This window comes from Haemorhous mexicanus, chromosome 28 (assembly GCF_027477595.1).
Source record: "Haemorhous mexicanus isolate bHaeMex1 chromosome 28, bHaeMex1.pri, whole genome shotgun sequence".
Lineage (NCBI taxonomy): Eukaryota > Metazoa > Chordata > Aves > Passeriformes > Fringillidae > Haemorhous > Haemorhous mexicanus.
Window position 1 is genome coordinate 1,656,510 of NC_082368.1, and position 21,392 is coordinate 1,677,901.

At 61.4% G+C, this 21,392-nt stretch overlaps 1 protein-coding gene across 1 annotated transcript; it reads right to left on the reverse strand.

The window, feature by feature from the left end:
- Positions 1-977: 977 nt before the first annotated feature.
- On the reverse strand, positions 978-19,409 carry FMNL1 (formin like 1). Its single transcript, XM_059869537.1, is given in 27 exon segments — positions 978-2,406; positions 3,340-3,463; positions 3,638-3,736; positions 3,963-4,064; positions 4,286-4,449; positions 4,537-4,666; positions 5,252-5,332; positions 5,433-5,501; positions 5,613-5,847; positions 6,617-6,819; positions 7,311-7,432; positions 7,531-7,723; positions 7,725-7,837; positions 8,046-8,277; positions 8,385-8,486; positions 8,578-8,727; positions 8,970-9,080; positions 9,583-9,657; positions 9,994-10,087; positions 10,181-10,257; positions 10,458-10,566; positions 11,877-12,008; positions 12,223-12,306; positions 12,863-12,936; positions 13,025-13,108; positions 13,360-13,443; positions 19,186-19,409. Coding segments are annotated over 27 exon segments (3,309 nt in total). The 5' UTR covers positions 19,348-19,409; the 3' UTR covers positions 978-2,302.
- Between the last annotated feature and the right edge of the window lie 1,983 nt (positions 19,410-21,392).

Below are 21,392 nucleotides of genomic sequence, written 5' to 3' on the forward strand. Positions count from 1 at the left end.
AGGAGCCTGGTCTGAATGAACTCTGCTGTATAACTTGGGTTTGGGGGGTTCAGGAGAAGTCAGGGAGGAGGCTTGGGCACTGCCCAGGCTCCCCAGGGAATGGTCCCAGCCCTGAGGCTGCCAGAGCTCCAGGAGCATTTGGACACTGCTCCCTGGGATGCACAGGGTGGGATTGCTGGGGTGTCTGTGCAGGGCAGGAGTTGGACTGGATGATCCTTGGGGGTCCCTTCCAGCCCAGGATATTCTAGGATTCTGTGATTTCTGGGGCTGAAGAGGCAGCACTAACTTGGATGGATCCCAGGCTTCGCTGAACAGCCTGGCATCTCTCTCCTTCCAAGCAGACAGCCCCTTGTCCTCCCTCTGTCCCACTGTAGGGCATTTGCTGCACTGGGAGATGCTCAGTCTTGCCTTGAGAGGTGCAGGGGTGAGGCAGGCAGAGCTCTGGAGATCCCCCCGCAGCTCCCAGTGCTGCAGCCCCTCTGCTGCTGCTCCTGCAGGAGCTGTTTGTCTGCACGGAGCTGAATCCTTCCGGTAATCGAGCCCAGCGGGCTGGGGGGGGGGTGTGGCCAGGCTGCTGAGTGAGGACACTTAACGCTGAAACACATTTTTTGTGCTGTCATGCACCCACATGTCTGTGCTGTGAACAGACCTCAGAGCTGTTGTCAAAAAAAAAAAAAAAAAAAAAAAAAAAAAAAAAAAAAAAAGTGGGTGGTTTATTGCTAGAATTCCAGACCAGATTGTGTTGGAAGGGACCCTAAAGCCCTAAAGATCACCTCGTTCCATCCTCTCACCTCCCACTATCCCAGGGTGCTCCAAGCCCCGTCCAACCTGGGAAATGGGGCAGCCACATTCACTCCCTCCCTTTATCTTCCCCCCTTCCTCCCTCCATTCTTCCCTCACTCCATCTTTCCTTCCTTTTCTCCCTCCCTCCCTTGATGACAGCATCGCCCCCCATGCAAACCCTTCTCTCAGACAAGTCCTTTATCCTCTGAGACATTTTATTACCAGTTCTGCTTTAGATTAAACAGGCCTTCAGTATATAAAAATAATGTATACAAATGAGCAGTTAATGGTTTACATTTCTGGCTTAAAGGCATTTATAAGTTACACGTTCATTTCCCATCCCTCCCCGGACACGGAGCCGGCGCTGAAGCAGCTTAAATACAGCAGGAAGCAGCGGCTGCTCTGGCTAAAGCTGGGACGAGCGAGAAAGGACGGGAGGAGGGACAGGAGGGGGGAGGAGTGGGGGCTGCTTGATGGAGTAAATGCACCAGGAGAGGTTTGCGGCACTGCGGGCTCGGGGTTACTCAGCAGCAGCGGGGCAGGGCAGGGGGCGACAGCCGGGTCCGGCCCGGTCCCGAGAGGCTCCTGCGGCTCCGGGGCCGCGCCTGCCTGGCGGCGGCAGGGACGGCACAGCCTTTGGGATCGCGGGACTGGGGGCTGCCCGCATCTCCTGCGTGTCCCACCCGAGAAAACGGGGAGCCCCGCAGGGCTGACAGTCCCGGTTCATCCCAGAGGCTCCAGCCCGACAGTGCAGGTGGATGCTGGGGATGCAGGTGGGCGGAGGTGCCACCACCTCGCAGAGAAACTTGTCCCTGTTGCTGATTGTCGCAGCTACGGATCCTCCCCTGCGGCGAGGAACAGCCCAGCGCTGCTTGCCACAGCCTTGGGGACACCCTGTGTGGGGGTGTTCCTATCCCTGCTGCTGCAGCACAGAGAAATTTGAAGGAAGACTTATAAAATCATGTAAAATAGCACCGCTGCCAGTCCCTGGCTCCGGGAGATGCCCGGAGCTTTGCAGCAGGAGAACGCGGCTCTCGGGGGGCTCTGCGGGCCGGGGAGAGGTGCGGGGGAGATGTGCGGGGAGCGCTGTGTCCCTGGCTGACATCCCCTCCCCTCCCGCAGCGGCAATCGAAGGCACCAGCAAGCGGAGGGTGAGACAAGGACACAGGGCTGGCCCCGAGGCCGGCGTGCGAGGGATGGGACAGACCCTGTTTTCCTTCCAGGGCAAGCTGGAGCCCTTTCTGTGCTTCTCTCTCCCTGTTCGTAGGCAGGAGGACCCCCCAGCCCTGCCAGCCTGGGGAGAGGAGCTCAGGGACACGGCCAAGCAAGCGCCGGGGGTGCCTGTGCCCGGCCCAGGCAGGCGAGGCGTAGCTGGCGCGTTAAGCGGCTGATGCAGCTCGGAGCGGGCTCTGTCCCTCCACCCCGCCGAGCCCCGGGCCGAGGGACTGACATCCTGCGATCCCATCTGCGTCGGGAGGACGGTCCTGCCCCGGTGCTGCAGCTGCAGGGACGGCGCCGGTCACAGCGTGATGTCCGGCGTCGCCTGCAGGCTCTGCCCCGCCGCCCGTTTCTTGGCGCTGCCGCGGGCCTTGTCCCCCCGCCGGTACGGGTTGTTCCGCAGATCTGCACCGGGGGAAGCACCGGGGCCGGATGAGCTTCACTGCCCACCCGGCACGGCCGGGATCCCGCAGCCATCGCGATGACATGGAATGGTTTGTGTTGGAGGGACCTCCAAGCCCATCCAGTGCCACCCCTGCCATGGCAGGGACACACCTTCACTGTCCCAGGCGGCTCCAAGCCCCTCCAGCCTGGCCTTGGGCACTGCCAGGGATCCAGGGGCAGCCACAGCTGCTCTGGGCACCCTGTGCCAGGGCTCACCCTCACAGGAATGAAATTTTTTCCGAGCCTTCAACCTAAAACTCTCCTTTGTTCGTTTAACACCCCTGCCCCTTGTCCTGTCTCTGCCCCTGAGGGTATGAGGCCACCCAGGAGGAGCCGAGGGCCGAACGCAGGGACGGGAGGAGCAGCAGCTCCCAGCAATCCGCCCGTGCGAGCCCGAGTGCCGGCTCCGGGAGCCCAGCACCGCCCCGGGGGCCGATCCCGGGTGTCCCGGGGCCGGGGCTCAGCGTGGCACAAATCCTGAAGGAATCCCGGCGGAGAGGGGCAAGCCCGGCAGCCCCCGCCCGCCTGCGCCGCCGCCCCACGTTACCTACAGAGGACTCTCCTCGTTGAAGCTCACGTCACAGAAGAGCCGGGACGAGCGCTTGCCCGTCCGGGCCGTGAAAGGAACAGTTTTGAGAGCTGAGCAGAACGATCCAGAGATAGCGAGGAGGAGGAGGAGGATAGAGGAGGAAGAAGCAGAAGAGGAGGAAGAGATATGAGACAGGGGAGGGAGCACTCGGCAGCTTTGCCATGTGGGTGAAGGTGCTTGCAGGTAGGTTTGGTCCCTGTGACAGGGCTTGGTGACCCCCCAGTTTCTGTGACAGCTCCTGCAGCCCCCAGCACTGGGTCTGTGATGTGGGGACACCTGGCTGCTCACCTGAACTCATCTCTCACCTGAAATTATATCCTCAATGGCCCCATCTTTGCCTTCATAGATGAGTGGCTCCTTCACCATCTGCCTCTTCTTCAGCTCCGCAATCATGTCCATCTGCTGCCTCCTGGCCTTCTGGACAGGCAGCTGGGAGGGAACAGGGTTCTTGAGTGCTGTGATCACACCCCAGAGGAGGTGGGGTACCCTCTCCTTCACCTCCCACCCAGCTCTCCCTCCCAAGGACCTGTTTAGTCCTTCCCCACCCCTCATCCCAGCCAGGACTGGGGCTGGGACTCCACCAGAACACAGACATGGGGGCACCTTCACCTCGGGCTGCTGCTCGCTGCCAGGGGAGCCGGATTCCGCCTCCTTGGCTGCGGCCTCTTGCTTCTTCCACAGCTCAATGTCCTGCTCTGCTTTCTTGGGAGAGGAGCAGGAAGGGAGTGCTGAGCCAGGGGAATCCAGGACTGCAGCCCCCTTCCTTCTTTGCCTCACAGACCCCAGCTCACCCAACCCAGTTCCAAAATCTCTGACCATCCCAAAGGCATTCCAGCCTGTGACTTCTGCTGATTGCTCCAAAGTGAAGTCAGGTGCCCCAAATCTCCTGCCAGCCCTCAGAAACAGAGACCCCCACGTCCCCTCCTACCTTGTAGGCTTTGATGAAGCGCATGAACATGGGGAAGAAGGTGGTGGGGGGACTGGTCTTGGGGTTCTCCCCAAAATACTCCACAGCTGACTCATACGCTTCCTGTGGGCAGAGACACCTGATCTGGGGGATGGGCAGTGGTGTCCATCGCCCACCACCTCCTTCCTGCCTCTCCCACCTCCCCATCCTGCCCCTTTCCCTCCTGCCTGTCGCACTGGAGCCACATCCCGAGCAGGAGCCTCTCCCATGGGGCAGAGGTGTGAGCAGAGGGTGTCCCCACGCAGGGGACAGCCCCCACGGCCCCACCCCGCCCCAGCACCCACCTTGGCGGTTTTGCTGTCAGCCTGCAGCTTCTCCATCACCTCGGAGTTGACCTTAAGGAAGTCCTTGAGCACGGGGCTGTCGTCCTGCCTCATGAACTCCCTGCGGGTCAGCTCCATGCCCTGCTGCAGGCTCCGCACGTCCTGCAGGACACTATCCAGGGACACTGTGGGAGGTCAGCACTGCGGGGTCAGGGCAGGCTCCAACTGCCAGGGGCTGCCCTGACCCCCAGCCCGGGGCCCCTGGGCACTACCTGTGCCTGCCTTGTCAAGGAAGTGCAGCTCGGTGTGGAAGCCGGTGAGCTCCGGGTACTTCTCCATGATCACCCGCACCAGGTAGTGCAGCAGCGTCTGCTTGCGGTCTGTCGACTTCATCTCGAGGAGCTGGGGCGGGGCAGAGTCAGCCCCGAGCAGCAGCCACCACCACCTCACCCTCCTCAGGGCTGCCTCTGGTGGCCCTTTGTCCGTGTGGCTGGGTCTGTGTCCATCCCTCCATCCCCCAGCCAGGTCTGCATCCCTCCACTCCCATGGCTGATTCCCATCTTTCTCCATCCCCATGGCTGGGTCTGCATCACTCAGTCCCTGCAGCTGGTTCTTCATCCCTACATTCCCATGTGTGACCTTCCTCCCTCTATCCCTGCAGCAGGTCCCCATCTTCCTTCATCCCATCTTCCTTCATCAAGGTCCTTGAATCCTTTAACCTCTCCATATCAGGTCTCCATCCCTCCAACCCCACTCCTGCACATCTCCATCGCCTTGCCTCTCCATCCCAACAGCCTCTCCATCCCTCTGTCCCCACAGCTAAACCTCATGTCTCTCCATCCCTACTGCTGGTCCTTGCATCCCTCTATCCCCACAGCAGGATCCTGTGTCCTTCTATCTCTGCAGGTGGCCCTTGTGTCCCTCTGTCCCCAGGGGGGTCCCTGGCACTGGCAGTGCCCCATCCCCCCACACCCACTCCGGCCCTACCGCGTCAAGGCTCTGCAGCCGGAAGCCGTAGGCAGCCCCACGCTTGCTGCTGTTCATGTAGTTCCCGAAGGCCAGGACGATCTGGAGGGACACCACGGCTTGGGGACACGGGGCCGGGAGGGCACAGCGCCCGCGGACACTCTGTGTGCACCATCGGGGCCGCCTCCCCCCAAGCCCTCACCTCGAGGATGTGGCGCAGTTTGCTGGAGGACTTGAGGGACATGGAGGCAGCGATGATAGCGTTGAGTTGCTGTGGGAGAGAAGGAGGGAAGGAGGGAGGGAGGGAAGGAGGGAAGGGTGTGAATGTGGCCGCAGGAGCAGCCCCCGCACAGCCCCCGCCCCGCCCAGCCCTGGCGCACACCGGCATCAGCAGCTGGGCCGTGTCCCCGAAGCTGCCCAGGAAGATCATGACGTTCATGCGCTCGGCCAGGCGCGGGATCTTGCTGAAGCGGATCATGAACTGATCCTCGTCCGACAGCTCCTCCGGCGGCTGCTGGTCCCGCTCGAACTTCCCGATCAGGGTCCGCTCGTACTCGGTGGGCAGGAAGCGCAGCAGCAGCTCCAGGAAGTCGAGGCTCAGGGCTTGCTGGTCGTACCTGCGGGGGGGGACAGCCCCTGTCAGGCCCTGCCGCAGGTCCCGAAGCCTCCCTGCCACCCTCGGCCGGTTCCATCATCCCTCTGCCCCCACAGCTGGTTCCTGCATCCCTCCATCTCTCTGTATCTGGACCCTGCATCTCTCTATCTCTCCATATGGATCCCTCCACCTATCTTTGGTCCCCACATCCATTCTTTTCATGTCTGGATCCTGCATCCCTCCATCCCCACAGCTGCTTTCTGCATCTGTCTGTCTGTGCCGGGCCCCCACAGCCCTTTGTCTCGCATCTCATCCCTGCATCCCTCCATCCCCACAGCTGGTGCCTGCATTTTTTCACCTCTCCACATCTGATCCCTCCATCCCTCCATTTCTCTGTATCTGTTCCCTCCATCCCTCCATCTCTTTGTATCTGATCCCTCCATCCCTCCATCTCTTTGTATCTGATCCCTCCATCCCTCCATCCCTCCATCTCTTTGTATCTGATCCCTCCATCCCTCCATCTCTTTGTATCTGATCCTTCCATCCCTCCATCTCTGATCCTTCCATCCCTCCATCTTTCCATATCTGATCCCTCCACCGTCCATCTCTCCACATCTGATCCTTCTAGTCCTCCATCTGTCCACCTCTGATCCCTCCACCCTCCATCTCTCTCTGTGTCTTGTCCCTGCATGCCCATACCAATTCCTGCATCCCATCACGCCCCAGCTCCTAGGTCCTGCTGGGCTGGGCCTGACCTTGTCCCACCCTGCCCTCCCCAGGGGGTCACTCACGTCTCGATGGCCGTGCAGATGTCCTGGACACTGCGGCCGCCCTTGCGCAGGGTGATGGCCAAGTTCTTGGCGCGGTTGGACTCCATGAGGGTCACCTTGCTGGGGGCCTTCTGCGTGGCCTTGGCCTTGAGGGCGCTGATGTCCAGGGCGGGGCCCTGCGCCTTGGTCTTGAACTGCTCCTCAAAGTCACTCATGTCCAGCTCCTGCGGGGACACAGGGCTGTGGGCACAGCAGGGAGGTGGCACAGGACATCTGGGGTGAGGACGGGGCCAGAGGACCAGGATAAGGGTTGAGGAGTGAGGACCAAGATGAAGCAAGGGGATGAGAATGAAACAAGGGGACAAGTACAGGGACAGGCAAGGGAACAGGGAGGGGTGAGGAGGGGGTGGGGGGACCAGAGGATGGAGATGAGGAAGAAGAAACTGACAGGATGTGAAGGTGTGGATGGAGCAAAGGGACAAGGACAGGGTGAGAGGAAAAGCCCTCCTGATCCCGTGTCCCTCTCCATGGTGCTAAGGACTTTTCCTGACCTCCAGCTCCTCCTGAAGCCCTGGACACCGCGGGTGGGTACAGGGAGGGCACAAGGCAACCTCAGCATGGCCGGGGGCACTGAGTTCCCCTGTGCCCGGCCCCTTGTCCCCTGGGCTTACCTGCAGCACCTTGCTGTGCCCATTCCCTTGTCCCCTGGGCTCACCTGCAGCACCTTCTCATCGTTGAGCTCTGTGAAGACGGTGCCATCGATCTGGCTCGGTTTCAGGGCCACCCAGTTGAAGACAGGCATGCGGAACTTGGTCTGGATGGGCTTCTTCACCTTCACTGAGGGTCACAGGCGGGGGGGAGCACGTCACACCCACCCCAGGGTGCCCCCAAACCCCTCCTGGGGAACATCCCCACCATCCCTGGGTCACACTCACCTGAACCATTGGCAGTGGAAGGGGCACCCGGCCCGGCTGGGGGCTCCCCACCGAGGGGTGGGGGCGGTGGAGGGGGAGGCACGGGGCCCTCTGGCCCCCCCGGGAGCGGTGGGGGGGGTGGTGGCACCGGGGCACCCGGGAGTGGGGGAGCTGGGGGGGGAGCGGTGCCTGCGGGCAGAGGGGGTGGGGGGGGGTGGGGGAGGGATGGGCTCAGCCCCTGGCAAAGGTGGGGGGGGTGGAGGGGGTGGGGGCGGGGGGGCAGCAGGTGCTGGTGGGGGAGGTGGGGCTGGAGCCAGAGCCGGAGCATCTGCAAGGGAAGGAAGAGGTGGGTGAGATGGTGACACAGCAGGGCACGGAGCCGCAGCCACGCTCCCTCTGCCGCCGCATTACCCTGAGTCCCCGGGCACACCCCCACAACCCCCGCCTCATTTTCTGTGTCCAGAGACGCGCTGCCACCCCTCCTTGGTGCCAGGTGCCCCCGCCGGGAAGGGGACATCCCCTCGTACCCACGGTACCTGCGCAGGCGGTGTCGGTGGTGGCAGTGGCCTCTCCAGAAACCACGGGGGTTGCGGGGGTTTCTATGACAACGGGGACAATTTCGATGGCGACGTCTCCGTCGGGCCCACGCAGAATCTGCACCAGCCCCTTCTCCTCGAGCTCCGCCAGCCGCCGCTCCAGCGCCAGCCGGTAGCACTCCTGCGGCTGCGGGGACGGCGGGCTGGGCGGCCGCGGGGGGCTCAGCTGCTCCTAGACAGGTGACAACCCCCGGCAGGTCACTGGTGTCCCTCTGCACCCCTCAGAGCCCGGTCCCCGAGCCCCAGCCTCCCCTCAGCACCGCGGCACCCCCGGCTCACCCGCAGTGCCTCCAGCTCCCGCCGCGCCTGGCTCAGCTGCTTCTCCAGCTCCGCTATCTTGGCCATGGAGTCGTTCTCCGCATCCTGCAGCTTCTCTGTCAACTGTGGGGGACAAGGCGCCACCGCTCAGCCCCGTCCTCATCCCTCCCTCGGGGCTTGCGTCAGCGGCTCTGCCCACGCGCCCACGGCCCACCTGGCTGACGTGCTCCTGCAGCTCCTCCATGTGCTCCAGCACCGCCGTCTTGGTCTCCGAGTCCTCCAGCATGGCCCCCACGTCGAAGACGTTGTCCAGGTAGGCTTGGATCTGCACCTGCAGCTTGTCGCTCTCAGTGAGGCGCAGGGTCTGCCAAGGGACAGCATCCCGGTGTCACCATCGGTGCCAGCGGCACTCCCGTCCTCGGGATCACCCACTCCCACCCTCGGGACCACCCACTCCCACCCTCGGGACCACCCACCCTTGGGATCACCCACCCCTGGGATCACCCACCCCTGGGATCACCCACCCCTGGGATCACCTCCCCCCACCCCTGGGATCACCCCCTCCCACCCCTGGGATCACCCCCTCCCACCCCTGGGATCACCCACCTCCAGGTACTGGTCCAGACCCAGGTGGGTGAACTCGTACTGCAGGAACACCCGGAAGTTCATGTTCTCCACCGAGTGCACCACGATGTTGATGAACTGCATGCAGGCCACCTGCGGGGACACGGCCCAGCACAGGGCCAGGGTGGCTCCTGGGGATGTTGCCCCAGGGGCTGCATGGGGGGTTGGTGGCCCTCGGGGATGTGGTGCCCCTGAGGAGTGCGTGGGGATTTACACAGTCCTGGGGACATGGTGGCCTGGGGACTGCGCAGTGGCCTTGGGGACATGATGGCCTTGGGGACAGTTTGGTGGCTCAGCATGCCTTGGGACTTCATGGCCTGGGGACAGTTTGGTGGTGTAGAAGCCCATGGGGACAGCAGAACAGCCCTTGGGACACGGCTGTCTTTGGGACACGCCACCCCCAGGACAGCACGGTGGCTCAGCAGCCCCTGAGGACATGGTGGCCTGGGGAGAGTTTTGGTCGTTCAGCATCCCTGGACAGGGACAGTGTGGTGGCTTAGGAGCTCTTGGGGCATAATGGCCTGGGGACAGCGCAGCAGCCTTGGTGACAGGATGCCCTGGGGACAGCAGAGTGTGGGCAAAAGCAGCCACTCACCATGAAGTCAATGTTGGTGTCCTCATTTCGGAAATACTCCATCAGCTTCTCGAAGCGGTTTTTCTCCCCGCAGACCTGGGGGGAAGCAGGGGGCTGAAGGCAGGGAGGACATGGCCAGGGGACACCCAGGAGGGTGACAGGACTGGAGGTGTCTATTGGTGACACCATCCCAACCCTGACTGGTGCTGCCAGGCACCCGGCCCAGCTGGGATATGGTCCTGGGGACACATGGTGACATGGGGACATCAGACCCAGTGAGTGGAACATCCCTGAGTGAACCAGAGGTTTGGGGGTGGTGCAGGGCTCTGCCACACACAGGGAAACTGAGGCACAAACCCAGCTGGAGCACAGATGTTCATGTGAGAACTGGGAGTCCCTGCTGGGGACTGGGTGTCCCTGCTGGGGACTCACCTCCTTGAAGTTGTCAAAGGCAGCCAGGATGATGTCGTGGCCACCTCGGACCAGGCACACAGCGGCCAGCAGCTCCAGCACCAGAGCCTTGGTCCTGCAGAGACAGGGGGTGTGAGGGGGCTGGGGCCCTGGGGTGGGCGAGGGGACAGGGGGGACAAGGGACACCAGGGGGCAGAGCAGCTCCTACCTGGCGCTCTTGTTGTTGAGGCTCAGGGTGATCTCGTTGACACAGGCTGGGTGGTTCATCACCAGGCTGAAGCCAGACTGGGGAGGGGAAAGGGGCATTCATGGGGTCGCGTGTCCCCTTGGAGGCACTCCCGGACCGTGGGACATGGTCCCCACCAGGCAGGAGGCTGAGCGAGGACATCTCAGAGCCAGGGGATGCAGACCCGGTCCCACCCCGCAGGCTCGGGGGATGCCGGGGGAGCCCCGGGCGGGTCCCGGCGGATGCCGCCCACTCCCACCTGGTAGTTCATGATGGCGCGGAGGCACATGATGCACACATGGACATCGTCCTTCTGGCTGACGAGCCGCGAGTTGCGCAGCGTCTTCCTGCTGTGCGAGGGGTTCAGCCTGGGCGGGGAGAGCGCGGCTGAGCGGGGCCCGGGGCAGCCGCGGGCGCAGCGCAAAGCGGGGACAGCGCAAGGGGGTGGCAGCGGAGGCGGGGGGACACCGGGGCACCCGGGCGGCTGCGCCCCACGGGACAAACCCTCGTGTCCGCGCCCGTCTAGAAGCCCTGGGACCGGGGGGTGCAGTGGGATGGGTTTTGGGGCCCCCTCGTGCGCACGGGCGGTCTCGGAGGCTCACCGGGGCGGGCAGAAGCTGCCGGGTGACCTGGGGGCACCGTCCCCATCGCTGCCCGGGGCACCGCAGGGGACGCTGGGGTGAACGTGGCGGAGGAGGGTGTGGATGTGCTGGTTCGAGAGGCAGCAGCTGGAGGCGCGTTAGAGCCTGCAGGACAGGAGGGAGAAACGGGGCTCCCGCGCCGCCCCGGGGACACCCGCGCTCGGGGACAAGGGATGGGACCCCTGCGGGTGCCACGTCCCTCCTGACCTGTCCCTGGGGCTGGGAGGGACACCCCGGCTCCTCCAGAGCTGCTGGCAGGCGGCGAGGGACCCCCGCGGTCCCCGGGGTGCCGCGTTACAGCTCGTGGGGTGACCGCGGTGGGTGTCCCTGGGACCCTCCGCCCACCGGGGATGCCCCGCAGGCCCTGTCCCCAGTGCCGGTGACCAGCAGCGGGGTCCCGTGGGGTGTCCCCGTCCCGCCGGTGTCCCGTCACCTACCGTCAGCGCGTCCCCGGCAGCGTGCAAGAGAAGAGCGGGGTTAGACGGGGCTGCGGGCGAGCGGCACCAAGCGAGAGCCACCGGCCACCAGGACCGGCTTGGGGGGACACAGGCCCGTCCCTCCGCCCCGGGTTTAAATCAGGGGGCTGCGATCTGCTCCCCCAAAATCTCCAACACCCCCAATTTTTGTCTATTCCTGGGGATGTGTTTAAAAGGAGACTGGACATGGCCCTTGGTGCTATAATCTAGCTGAGGTGTTAGGGCACAGGTTGGACTCGATGATCTTAGAGGTCTCTTCCAATCTCATTATTCTGGGATTCTGGGATTCTGTTTAACCAGAGCACCCCAGCACGGTGGCAGTGCCGGGGTGGGGACACCGCTCCAGCCCAGCCCCGGGCAGGGCTCAGCCCCTGGGGGCACAGAGGGGCTGTGGCTTTGTCCCCACCCTCAAACCAGCAATGGGCACCCGTTTTTAGGGCCGGGCCTGCGTCTCCCTGCCAAGCCCCTCTCCAAGCGCGGTGCGGCCGGGGTGCAGCGAGGCGACAGCGGGGGACACGGCGCGGGGACACGGGGACAGGTGGGGACGGCACCACACGTTACCTTACAGTGAGGGGCCGCGGCTTGGAGGAGCCCTGGGTGGGGGACGAGGAGGTGCTTTTGTTCAGGTCCTCCAGCGACCGCTCCTTGCCCTTGTCAGAGCCAGGGCTGTTCTCTGCACTCTCCATGTCATACCTGGTGGCCCGTGGGGACACGGGGACAGGTGAGACACGGCACCCCAGTACGGGCAGATGCCCCTCAGGGATGTTGGGGATGTTCTGCTCAGCCCCAGCCGTGGAGCATCGCCCTGATGACAAGGGAGGGCACCCCCGGGGACCACCCCAGCCCTGCTGAGCCCCAGGGGAGGCTGATCCAAGCCTTGGGGACAGGGGACATGGTGGGGACGTACGCGACAGAGCACTGGGCAAAGGCGAGGTACTCCAGCAGCACGTCCAGCCCCTTGTTCTCCTCGTTGAGGAACTCCTGGACCCAACTGGAGGGTGCAGAGGGTTAGTGGGCTCTGCCAACCCCCACATCCTCTCTCCCCCTGTGCCCAGACACTCAGCAGAGCCACCCCCTGCTCAGAGGTCCCCAGCAAGGGTGGAACAAGCTGGGGACATGAGGTGGCACCATGAGCTGGCATTTCTCTGAGGCCAGGTGAGTGCCACCGTGAACCTGATATATGGGGGACACAGCCCAAGGGCTCTCCTGCTACCACTGTCACCACTGCCACTGTGCCACCACTACCACGACAGGACAGCCTGGCCCTGGCCACCATAGGTACCCACCAGGGCTCAGGACAGCCAGGGTGGCGGCATGGTCCCTCCTGGCACCCTGGGGGTACCAGAGAGCCATAATGGGGTTCAGACCCCCGGCACCCCCAGCTGCCTCAGCACTCTCAGCCTCCCATCAGAACCCTCCTAAGAGAGTAAGATGAGGCCACAGCCTCCATTATCCTGCTGTCACCCTCCAGCCAGAGCCAGCACACATCCCTCCCCATCCCAGAGACAGTGGCAGCAGCTGGGTGACAATGCCACCCCCATCCTTACCCGATGTAGTTGGTCCTCAGGGAGATCTCCAGCTCCCGGAGCACCTGCGTCGACTCCTGCACTCGCCTCTTGAACTGTGGGACAGGGACAGCCATTGGCACTGTCCCTGTGCCCAGCCTGGCACGGGGACCAGGGCACCGGGGTGCAATGGGGACCCCTCACCTTCCTGCTGACTCCACCCGTGTCCAAGTAGCTCTTCAGCTTCTGGATGTAGGCAGATGGAGGGTTCTTCACCTGGAAACGCTCCTGCGAGCCCCAGAGAGAGGCTGAAACTGGGCCACCCACTGTGGCACGGGGACATGCCACTGTCCCCACAGCAGCCACAGTGTCCCCGTCCCCACCCCAATGGCATCAATGCTTAATGAGGTTAATGAGGTGCTGTGTCAGTAACAAGATGGAGTTAGTGCTTGGTACTGCCAGACTGATGCCCAAACCATGCCACGAGTGGCACATGGGGACAGGGATGGCACTGGGGACACTGTGAGCTTGGACCTCACCTGGTCACAGATCAGCTCCCACTTCTTCTCGTTGTCGTACTGGTTAAGCAGCTTCATCTTGTCTGGGGGCAGGTTCATGGAATTCTGTGGGTGAAGGGTGTCAGTGCTGGGGGTTACCCCAAAACCACCCCTGGGATGTAGCATCCCCTGCTCAGAGAGCCATGGGAGGATGGGGAGGTTGGTGGACAGATGGGGACACTGGTGGGACATGATGATTCCAGTAAGAAGATGGGGACACTGGTGTGACAACAGGGACGCTGATGGAACAATGGGGACAGTGGTGGGAGGATGGGATCACGGTGGGAAAATGAAAACAGCATTCTCAGGATGGGGGCACTGGTGGGATGATTGGGACAGCCCTGGGAGGTTGGGGACAGCACTATTCCCAGGATGTAAGCATCCTATGGACCCATCAGTAATGTCCCCACCCTAGGGTCCCCAGGGGGAGGGGTGGGTGACAGGAGGAAGAACTGGACACCCCTCCCATGTCATGAGTGTCCCATGTGCCCAGCCTCAGCCAGCCCAGTACCAGCAATGCCACACGGGGTGAGGGACAGGGACATGACTGGTGACAACTGAGGGACCCAAGAGTCTGGGCTGTGCTTGGGGGGGTCACCCCTGAGTCCCCCCCACCACAGGTGGTGCCGAGCCCATTTGGAGAAAGCAGTGTTTGTTGAGAGACCATGATGTCAGGGCCTGACTCGTCCCCACGTCCCTCCTTGTCCCCCCTGCCCAGCCCCAGCCCCCACAGGACGTGACGTGGTTTCCGCTCGGCGCCGGGCGCTGCCGAAACCACCCCCAGCACCAGTGGGACGCGGCCCCTGCCCCTGCTCAGGGACACCATGGGAAGCACCACCATGGCCTGGGCCAGGCTGCAGCTCAGCTTGGCCTCACGGGTGATTTATTTCACTGAAGGACCCAGGTTTTGGTGCTCCAGCTCGGCTGCAGAGCACCTGCAGGTGGCATGATGGCACGTGGAGCAATGCACAGCCCCAGCCTCCCCTAAATCCCAGTCCTGGGGTTCCCTGAGGAGGAGGATGGGCATGTGGGGTGCATGCCACGCTGGAGCAACCACATCCTTGGAGAAAGGCATCTCCCAGGGCTTTGGCTGCCCACAGAAGAGCAGGTCCAAGGGGAGAGGTCCCACTGTGGTGGGCAGGAACAGAAACCTCTCCATCTCCTCCAGGGAGGACCTGTCAAGCTGCTTTTACAAGAAGCCAAAACCAGGAGCTGTGGGTGGGGAGGAGCTGGGTTGTGCTGGGGCTGGCTGGCACGAAGGGCTGGGCAGGGGGACAATTGGGCTGCAGGGTCAGAAATGACCTCACTGTGAAGCCACTGGAGCTGCTGGGTTCTGGGACAGGCAAGGTGACAGCAGCACCCAGCTGTTACCATTGCTGGTCCCAAGCTGCCATCCTTGGGATGGATGAGGGTCAGAACAAGGGACAGCGCTGTGCCAAGAGGGACCACACACTCAGACACCCCGGCCAGGGCTCAGCCACACCCGTGGCACCTCCGTGGGACACTGTTGGGTGCCCTTGGCACAGAGGGGATGGTGGCACCGGCCTCAAGGACCAGCTTTAAGCCATCACACGTGGGACCTGGACCAAGCAGCACCCTGGGTGGGACAGGACCCAGCACGAGGGTGGGGCAGGGCTGTGCCCGTGGAGGTGGCTCTGCCCCGAGCCCCGAGGTCCCTCGGTCCCTCCCTTGCGGGCAGGATGTGGCACAGGTCGGGTACAAACTGGGTGGTGGCTGCGTCCCGGGTGGGCTTGTGGTGCTGGGGAGGAAGCGGCTCCGCTGAGGAGCCTCAGCCGGCAGCACAAAGAAACCGGTTCTCATTTCCTGCCGGGGAGGGGGGACCGCTGGGCGGGAGGTGGGGCAGGGCGGGTGATGTGGGGCAGTGGGTGATGTGAGGCAGGGTGGGTGATGTGGGGCAGGGCAGCAGCCAAGGAAGGACTTGGTCCTCCTCCTCCTCCTCTTCCTCATTTGGGGACAGGATGGAGGAGCCACAGCGACTTGTCCCCAACAGCCACCTGCCGTCATCCAGCACCCTCATCCCGCCCCTGCCCGGGGCTTCCCAGCAGCCTCACAGCCCAGCACGTCACTGAGTGGGTGCCACCAAATGTTCCCCAGCAACCCTGCTGTGCCACAAAGTGCCACAGAGCCTGCAGGGCCATCCCAGCCACGGCCAGCACCAGGATGAGCCTGGCTGGGACCCAGCTCCAGCTGCGGGTTGAGCCAGGCTTTGCCCTCCACTGAAACGGAGACCAGAGGACGTGAAGCAGCACCAACATCATTTTCTGGTACAAAACAGCCTTTTGCTGTCGTGGCTGGCAGGGATGGAGCTATTTTGGGTGTCAGACACCTCGTTTTGTTCCACACGTGAGCAGGCAGCGCCGAGCGGAGCCGGGTGAGCCGAGCTCTGCACCGAGGCTGGCACAGAATGTTCTGGCATCCCCGGGGAAGGGTTTGTGCTGCAAAGCCCGGCAGGCTGAGCCCTGGCAGCGCCGTTTCTGGGGCACGGGGATGTGTGTGTGCAGAGAGGGCAGGGACAGCCTGGGCAGAACGTGGGATGGGACAAGATCCCAGCTAGCACCAGGCACAAAGTCCTGCCACAGGGAGGGGACAGAGCAGGGAACTGCCCCAGAGGGCAGCTCGGGAGCTCTGCCCAGCTGCAGGGAGGACCAACATCTCCAGGTGCCCGGGTGACCAATGGCCTCTGCCACTCCCGGGATGCTCCATCCCTCCTGGCCACAGAGCACCACTGAGGGGGTTTGGGACACGGCCACTCCTGAAGTGCCAGCTGTCCCACCGTGTCCCCTCCAGTGCCCCCAGCTGCCACTGGACCTGTTCTCCTGCCTCTTCCCAGGGCTCAGTGCAAAGCACAGAGCGGGACCAGGCCCACCCAGGGCTCCCTGACCTCCCTCATGCCCAAACTGGGCTGGGGGGCACTGCCAGGAGCACTTCAACCCATCAGGGACTCCCTGGATCCAGCCAGACCAAAACCCACCCAGTGTCAGGCAGGGACGGCCGGTACAGGACGAGATGTGTCCCCAGGATGGCCGGGGGTGGGGGTGGTGGCAGTGGGCTGGGTTGGGCTGGGCTGGGCTGGGCTGGGCTGGGCTGGGCTGCCACCTGTGGCTCCAGCTCTATTTTAAGAACAAGCAGAAGCTGCTGTAGCTCGAACTGGGGAGAGGAGCCTGATCCCACCAGCATGCCCTCATCCCTGCTGGGGGCCTGCCTGCCCACCCTGCACTGGGTGGTCCTCCTGTGGTTCACCCAGGGCTGGATCCAGCAGCACAGGAGGGCTCCTGCACAAAACACTCTCCAGGTCCTGAACCAGCTGCTGGTGGCTCACAGGCAATGTCCCACCCAGGACACAGGTGCCCTGTGGGGACACCCTGGTGCAGCCCCACATCCCCCAGCCAGCCTTGGCCACCGTGGAGCCAGGCTGGAGATGGATCCAGCAGGAAGCTGAGGACCAGCTTTGTTTCCTGCTTGAGCCGAGGCTGACACTGTGGCCAGGGCTCGCTGGTGACCTGTCCCACTGCTGGGGCCAACAGCACATCTGCAAGCATCTGCAAACATCTGCAATGGTGACGTTGGCCTTGCTCGTGGGAGAAGAGGCAGCAAAGCCCCCGCCAGGCAAAGCTCCCGGCTGGAGCAGCCCCTGTCCCAGCCAGCCACTGCTTGATTTTGACTTCACCACACCTCAACTCACAACTCCATTTATATATTCCCAATTAATGCCCCTTGACATGCAAAGGGAGGGAAATCCTGCTTCAAGCAGGAGCATCTAGGCACACCTATCCCAGCAGCAAAGATGTTCTTCCTCTGCTGCATCCCAAAAATCCACCTGGTCATATCCCAAACTGCTTGGCACGGGACAACCCTCCCATCACTCTGCCAAAGCAGCATCTGCCACAGTGCCCCGGCTGGGAAGGAGCCAATTTTTGAAGATTTGGGAAACTAAATTCCCATTTCTTGGCACAGAATGGGTGTATCCCCTTCCTGACAGCAATTTGGATCCCCTAGGCTCCTCCCTGGGCTTTTCTGCCGAGGCTTTGCACCACCAGCTCTCCCAGTTTGGGATGTCCAGCCCAAACCTGATTTGCACTGAGCTCTCATGGCATCACTGCAACCATGGCAACGTGTGAGGTCTGGATCGTGTCCCACCAGGAGATTCCCAGCTCATCACCACCTGCTCCACCACTGAGCTCAGGAGGTAGGAAATTTGAAGGCAGAGTCAGGGAACGTGTTTGTGGTAGGTGAGGGCAGAGGGACCCCCTGTCCCCATCCCCCCGGAGTTCTGCTGCCCCCACAGCCACGAGAATGGGGAAGGGACTGTGAAAGGAGGAAGCAGAATTGGGACAGCCGCTTTCACAAGACACCCGCTTCCCGTCGGGCCATGTGCAGCCCCCTGGGTGCCCCTTCTCCTGGAAAAGGCCTTTCCCTCGAGATGAGGGCACAGAAGGTGGTGCTGAGGGCCCGGAGCAGCGCTTTCCCCTTCTCTGATCATTTTTTGGTTTAGGATTTCCAACCTGCCGGGCTCAGCCCGGCTGAAAGTGCCGCTTCCTGGGGCCTCACAGCGGAAACACCCCGAGGCTGTTCCTGCCCCCGCTGCTGTGACAGCCGGAGCCATCAGAGGCACCGCCACCACACCCAGCCACCTGCCAGCCCGGGTGTCCCCCGGCAAAGCCTCCCTCGGAGTGCCGGGGGTCCCGCCAAGCAGCGCACTCACCTTCCTCACCTTCCCCCCTGCGGCTGCGGGGATCGCTCTCGCTGCGATGCTCACCCCCGGATAATCCCATAAACTCCATAAAATAAAAAAGCTCCCAAGGAATTTGTGCTCGGGGCTGGGATGGGGGAGCCCACGGAGCAGATCCCGGCAGGTCCAACCGAGCGCATCCCGGCATTGTGGAAGCTGCGCCCGGCGCGGGATCGGCAAACGGCTCCATCTCCCTCCAGGGGCTCGGGGGGATTAAAGCAGCGATTCCTTTACCTCGGAGCATTTTTGGGGAGGGCACGGGCAGGGGCTGGAGCGGGTGGCGCGGTGGCGGGACCCGGCCCTCCCGGCGCGAAGGTCACGGCCGGCCCGCCCCGCTCAAGGACGGAGGAGCGAGCGGGAGCCGCGCTCCCGCAGTCCCGAGCGGCTCCCGGGGCTGCCACCCATCCATCCATCCATCCATCCATCCCTCCATCCATCCCTCCATCCATCCCTCCATCCATCCCTCCATCCATCCCTCCATCCATCCCTCCATCCATCCCTCCATCCATCCATGCCGCGGCACCGCGCTCGGCATCGCCCGCTGCCCACCGGCCGGGGCTTCCCCTGCTCCGGGAGGAGGACGAGGAGGAAGAGGAGGTGAGCGAAGCATCGCCATCCGCAGCACCGGCTGCTTGCGGCGCGCTCCGGCCCTGCCGCCGATCCCGCCATGGCGGAGCCTGCCCGGGCTCCGGAACTCGGGGTCACCCCAAATTTGGGGGTCGGATCCCCCCCAAGGTGAGAGCGAGGAGGGGAGGGAGCGGCTGGGGGTCATCCCGGGGCAGGGCTGAGCGTCCCCGGGGAAACGAGGTGAGAGCGGGTCAGTCATCATTATTAACAAGAACATCAATTAAATACCAAATCAAATAATTAATAGAAGGACGGAATAGTAACAATACGATCATTATAACGATGATAACGGTGGTAACGCTGCTAAGGATGCTGATACCGTAGGGATGCTGAGAGACCCCCACCCAGGGACCCCCAAGGGCTTATGTGGGGCCCCCTCCCGGCCGGACCCCCCTGTCCTGCCCGGTCCCTGCGCTCCCGTCCCCGCTCACCAGGACGCGGCCGAAGCGCTCCTCCAGCTCGGCGGCCCCGGGCATGGGCTGCCGGGGGGGCGGCGGCGCGGCGGCGGCGGGGGGGGCCCCGGGCTGCGGGCGGTGGTCGCGGGGCTCCCGCGGGGCCGCGCCCCCCTCCAGCCCCCCGGCCGCGTTGCCCATGGCGGGGCGGCCCCGGCTCCGAGCCGAGCTTCGTCCTCGCCTGTCCCCGCCGCCGCTCGCCGGCGTTTGCAACTTCTGCGGGGCGTTATCGCGCTATAAACGCTCAGCCCGCCCCCGGCCCCCGCCCCGGCCGCGGCCAGAGGCGGCCCCGGCACCTGCTCGGCTGCAGGGAGGGAGCGGAGCGCCGCTGCCCCGGCCAGGCTTACTGCAGCCCATTTGCTTTATTATTTTATTTTATTATTTTATTTTATTTTATTTTATTTTATTTTATTTTATTTTATTTTATTTTTATTTTACTTATTTTATTTTATTTTATTTTATTCTTTTAAACTTTATTTTAGACTTACTTTTATTTTATATTAAATAAAATTTAATAATACGTGTAATTAATAATAATTTATATTATACTAAATTAAAATTATTTTACATCTCTATTTTATTTTTTTATTATTTAATTTTATTTATTTTTTTAAATATCGTCCTTAAGGTTTTTATTTTCCTATTATACTCTATTTTCTTTTTATTCCTGTTTTCCCTTTATTTTATCATGTCTAATTTATTTCATTTAATTCTATTCTTATTTTTAAATTTACTTTCATTCTATTTATCTATTCAATTTTTGCTTTAATTTTTATGTTCTATATATGCATTATTTCATTACATTTTATTTAACAACTTTATTTCATTCTGTTATTGATTTTATTTTAAATTTACCATTTATTTATATTTTTTATTTAGGCTTTCTGTTTGATTTTCCTTTTATCTTACAGTAATTGATTACTGTTTAATATAATTTATATTTATTTCATTTTAGATTGTTATTAAATTTAGAAATAAATTTTAATTTATAATTAAATAATAATAAATTTAGTGTTCCCTGGGATCAGAGTGTGGCACCAGATTCACCCCCTGGACATGTGGCACATGCCAGGACCCTGCTGTGAGCCCTGCCAGGGCAGCAGGACATGGCACAGAGCAGGTCTGCTGAGACCCGGGGAGGTTCAGGGACAGACATTGAGATTTGGGGAGATTCACCAAAATTTGGAGAGATCTGGTGAGACTTGATGAGATTCAGCAAAATTTGGTGACACTCGGTAAGAGTCATGAATCTCATTTCATGAGATTCAGCAAAATTTGGCGAGATTTGGTGAGGTTTGGTGAGATTTGGTACAATTTGGTGAGATTCACCAAAATTTGGAGAGATTTGGTGGGACTTGATGAGATTCAGCAAAATTTGGTGAGCTTTGGTGATATTTGGCAAGATTTGGTGAGATTCTCCAAAATTTGTTGAGATTTGGGGAGATTTGATGAGAGTTAGCGAGATTTGGTGAGATCCACAAAAATTTGGGGAGACTCAGTGAGATTCACCAAGATTTGGCGAGATTTGGTGAGGTTCAGAGCTATTCAGTGAGACTCACCAGGACTGGCTGGGACTGGGGGGGATTTTGAGTTTTGGTGAAATTTGCTGAACCCTGAGATTGGAGGGGAGCCGTGCTGAGGGACGGGGACGGGCCCAGAGGGGATCCCAGCAGCCCTGGGGGATCCCAACCCCCTGCCCAGCCCCAGCACTGCCACATCCGCACCTCGAGCCCAGCAGGACCTGCCAGCTGTCCCCAGCTGTCCCCAGGTGTCCCCAGGTGTCCCCACGGCGCCACCAGGACCGGGTGAACGCGCCCGGCCTGTTCTGCCAACCTCCCCCGCCCCCTGCAAAGCCAAACTCCGGGCAGGGGACACGCCAGGACAGAGGGCACCCATTGCCAGGGTCCCTGGGGATCTGGGAGCTGGAGAGGACCCATGGAGAGCTCAGCAGCACCAGGATTGGGGTCCCCCATGTCTGGGGTTGTTCTGATACCCCAAGGATGAATTTTTCAAAATCTCTGCTGTTAAATATTTCAGCTTCTCGTTAAATATTTTACATTTCATCTCCCAATCCAGGACTTTAAGGGAAGGCATTGCAGCCCTCTGTGGGCACAGGGACATCCTGATGCCCCCAGAGGTGTGACCAGGGAGAATATTGTCCCCTGGACCATGGGTGGGACCAGGGC